The sequence below is a fragment of the Coffea eugenioides genome, chromosome 8, assembly GCF_003713205.1.
Source record: "Coffea eugenioides isolate CCC68of chromosome 8, Ceug_1.0, whole genome shotgun sequence".
NCBI classification, from domain to species: Eukaryota; Viridiplantae; Streptophyta; class Magnoliopsida; order Gentianales; family Rubiaceae; genus Coffea; species Coffea eugenioides.
This window is the reverse complement of record NC_040042.1, coordinates 8,762,481-8,766,301: the sequence shown is the minus strand read 5'-3', so window position 1 is coordinate 8,766,301 and position 3,821 is coordinate 8,762,481. Positions and strand designations below refer to the sequence as shown.

Below are 3,821 nucleotides of genomic sequence, written 5' to 3'. Positions count from 1 at the left end.
GCATGTGCCAATTTTGCCGTTTTGCTTGTTTTAGGCATTTTAGTAGCCGTTTGTGATATAATATGATGCAATCTTCTATTTCAGACGGTGGTAAGTTAGGCGGAGCTGGTGGGGCCTACTACTAGCTATCCTTCGCGACGCGATTTTCGTACTTTTGCTATCTTGGTTCTTTGAGTAAGTATTCGGGCCGTTTTGTATATTAATTACTTATGTGTTTAAGGTAAATGAAAGGGGTACCTAGGCGAGGGTGTATTTCATCGCACTCGACCTAAACCCTAATTTACATGCATATTTATACATGACATGTCTAAATGAATTATTTTGGATTTGAATCCCTTGAGCTTGTAGCTCGGGGTGACGTTTGTGAGTTGGGGTCGATCTTCTGACCTAGATGGACTATTTGAGCCAGCCGGGGTTTGGTCGAAACCAATCCAACCTAGTTTGAGGTCACCAAGTTTGTAGGTTCAAGTTGTGAACCAAGTTTGTAGGTTCAAGTTGTGAACCAAGTTTGTGAACCGAGCTTGCGAAGCAAGTTCAATTTCGTTTCGTTCGCTCGAGCAAGTTTGTGAGGTGACTGGCCAGTGAAGGTGATAAGGTGTTAGGTGGGAGTACAAGTGGAGTTCTACGAACCTTATTTGTGGTCGACGGAGTGTCGGCAGGAGGTTACGCATGGCAAACAACTTGGCTTTGGAACCAACCCGTATCCTACCATTGTGATGTTACACTTCTGTACTAATGTGAAATATTTAGATTTATATGTTTATTCGAATGTACAATTTACGATTTTACCCTTGTTTACTTACTAAGCTTATAACTTACCCCGTTTCCTTTGTTTTCCTTAGCAGGGGATGACACGGGGAACTCCTTGGCACATTCACTAGTATAGTTAGGTTTGCTTGTAATAATTGGACAATTAAGATGGTTGTTTTTGTTTTGGTGGTTTGTATAAGAACCCTCTTTAGGGTCTACTTTTTGCTGGTTGTTATCATAATGTAATATAGTGGTTTGACTAGCTGCTTTTGGGGATGTAAATAGAACTCTTTTGGAGTTGGTTATATTATGAATAGTACGCTTTTGGTTTATCTAGTTTTTATTGTTTTGAAATTTCGAGTCCTGGTGCGAGTTAGGCAGGCGTCCCGCCGATACCCTAGGGTTCACTCTTGGGAGAAGCGGGGGCGTCACAGGTTGTATCAGAGCGCTTAGGTTAGAGGACTTGGGCAATTGTGGGACATGCGTGATAGGCATTAGGAATACTTGATTCTCTTTAAGATGAATGATATATTTTAAGCTGAAATACCGATGAACTGACAACTTAATGTTTTGTAGGTATGGATCCGAGCAGTTCTAGTGGTGCTGGACCTAGTGGCGTGGGACCGGGACCGAGACGTCCGAGTACGAGGGGCTCGGAGGACCGGGTGATGCGTAGGTGGGTGATCCGATATCAAAAGAGGCCTGGGGAGCCCTACATTTTGTATTCCCCCTTTGGTCAGGTGTTGCGCCGACCTTGTGAGTGTTGCTATACGTATGGCTACCCTGACGAGGTCGTCCTGGCAGTGGACGACGAGCGACGCAGTTTGGGGAAGGCTTGCGATCGTTTGACTAGACAGTTAGAGGAGGCTAGAGAAGTTGGCCACGGGCAGGCGTTGCGCATTAGGGACTTGGAGCGGAGCCTCCGAGACACACACCAGCACCTCTTCGCTATGAAGAGGCAGCTTAGGGAGAGGACCCGAAGTATTACATTGGACTGCGAGGTCCTACTAGATATGGTCGCGGAGGCACCACCACGAGCTACCGTCCCAGAGTTGATAGGCGAGGTAGATACTCTAGATTCCGTCGGGGATTAGGGCCCTAGGGGAGGCGCGTAGGGCCGTTATTTGGATTCTCTTTTGCCCATCTAACATGTTTTTGTTCTAACCAGTATAGCTGGTTCTTTGGTTATCTGCTGGCTAACTCGATTTTTGGAGCCCGAATGCTCATGTATTTAAAGGGTTTTGTACCGACTGGATGTCAAATAACTTGTATATATTTTGGTGTGGTTTTGTAAATAAATGTATATATTTGAGTATAATCTTTTGCACTTATTCTTTGCGTGTCTTTTGTGCATTTGCTTTGTGTTCTTTATTTTGTTTCTAGTTTGAATACTAAGCACACGTTATGTTTGGATTTATAGACTTTTGCACCTAAATGGACTCCGGTACTCGAGGTAGAGGGCGAGGGCGAGGGCGAAGCCCTGAAAGGGAAAATGAACATGAACCAGATCAGGTAGCTACAGCCATCTAGCGAATGGCTGACCTGTTAGAACGTATGGTTGACCAACAGGGTCAGGGCCATGGGAATACTACAGGAAACCCTGGAAATAATCCAGGCAATCACGAGGGAGAGGACCGTGCCTTAGAACGGTTCCAAAAATTTGCACATCCAAAGTTTATAGGTGGACTTAATCCTGATTTAGCGGAAGGTTGGCTGGACCGTATGTTAGATATATATGCCGCGCTTAGGTATTCGGAGGAGCGGCAGATATCTTTTGCTGTTTTTCAGTTTGAAGGGACTGCCCGAGCCTGGTGGAATGTGATTAGAGCCAAGTGGGAGCGGGAACAGACCCCCTAGACATGGGTTAACTTTACACGAGAATTTAATGAAAAATATTTACCTCCCATTGTACAAGAGAGACGTGAGGATGATTTTATCCGCCTGCGCCAAGGGGCATCCAGTGTGGTGGAGTATGAAACCCAGTTTACAAAACTCTCTCGCTTCGCTTCGGAATTGGTGCTAACGGAGCAAAAGCGAATTCGCCGCTTTATCCATGGCTTGAATGTGGAGATCCAAGAGGCACTAGCAGCTACTCAGTTGGACACGTTTAGCCAGGCGCTAGAAAAAGCACAGCGGATTGAGACAGCTAGGAAACAGGTAAAAGCCTTTCATGATCGGAAAAGGAGGCAACCCGATTCGAGCAATTTTGCGACCGGACAGAGTTCGAGAAGTGTGCCACCTTTTAAGAGAGGTCGAGGAACAGATGGTCCCCGACCCGCAGGAACCCTAGACCAGGGAAATTTTGGGAGAGGTCGAGTAGGGCAGGGGCCCCAGAGGGGTGTTCAGCGTAGAGTATTGACTTCAGGAACTAGGCCAACCTGTGGTTTCTGCGGGGCCAATCACACCGACGAAAACTGTTGGAAGAACAGTTCGATCCGAAAATGTTATAAATGTGGTAGTACAGAACAACTGATTGCCCAATGCCCTAAGATGCAAAAAAAGAGACCTAAGCCACCGACTGAAGGGACCACAACTAAGCCGTCAAATGCAGGGAAAAATCGACCCAAAGGACCAGTTAGAGTATATGCAATGGGTCAACAAGAGGTGATTGACCCTTCGGCGGGTATCAAAGGGACGCCCTTTCCTATCGGCGCACCGCAAGTGTTTATTAGACCCTGACGACACGTAATCTTACAAACCCTGCAATTATGGTTCACGAATAAAGGCATTAATTTCGAGGACGAAATTATTCTAAGTGGGGGAGGTTGTGAGCCCCCGGTCAGTTCTTAAGTTTGATATTAGGTGATATTCATTATTTGTGCGATAAAAATTTGGTTTTAGGGTTAATGAGAAAATCCTAATTTGGGTTAAGATTAAAAGCCTAGCTTTTGTATTAAGCACAAGATTGAGTTGTAGTTAAGCTAGCTATTCTAGTGTGTGTTTTGGAGTAAGTAATTATAGGATTCGATTTCTTTTATATGGGGTAAGGAAGTTTAAAAGTTCGAAAAACCTCCAACTAGTAAACCCTTTAGTGTTCCCATAGATTAGAAAGCTTAAGTTGGGTTTAAAAC

General features: G+C 45.0%; 1 protein-coding gene across 1 annotated transcript; it reads left to right on the top strand.

Annotated features, from left to right (window-relative positions):
- The first annotated feature begins 2,283 nt into the window (after positions 1-2,283).
- Positions 2,284-3,429, top strand: LOC113780154. The gene is made up of 2 exons (XM_027325967.1): positions 2,284-2,458; positions 2,666-3,429. Exons 1-2 carry the CDS (start codon positions 2,284-2,286, stop codon positions 3,427-3,429), a joined length of 939 nt encoding a protein of 312 aa, XP_027181768.1.
- The last annotated feature ends 392 nt before the right edge of the window (positions 3,430-3,821 follow it).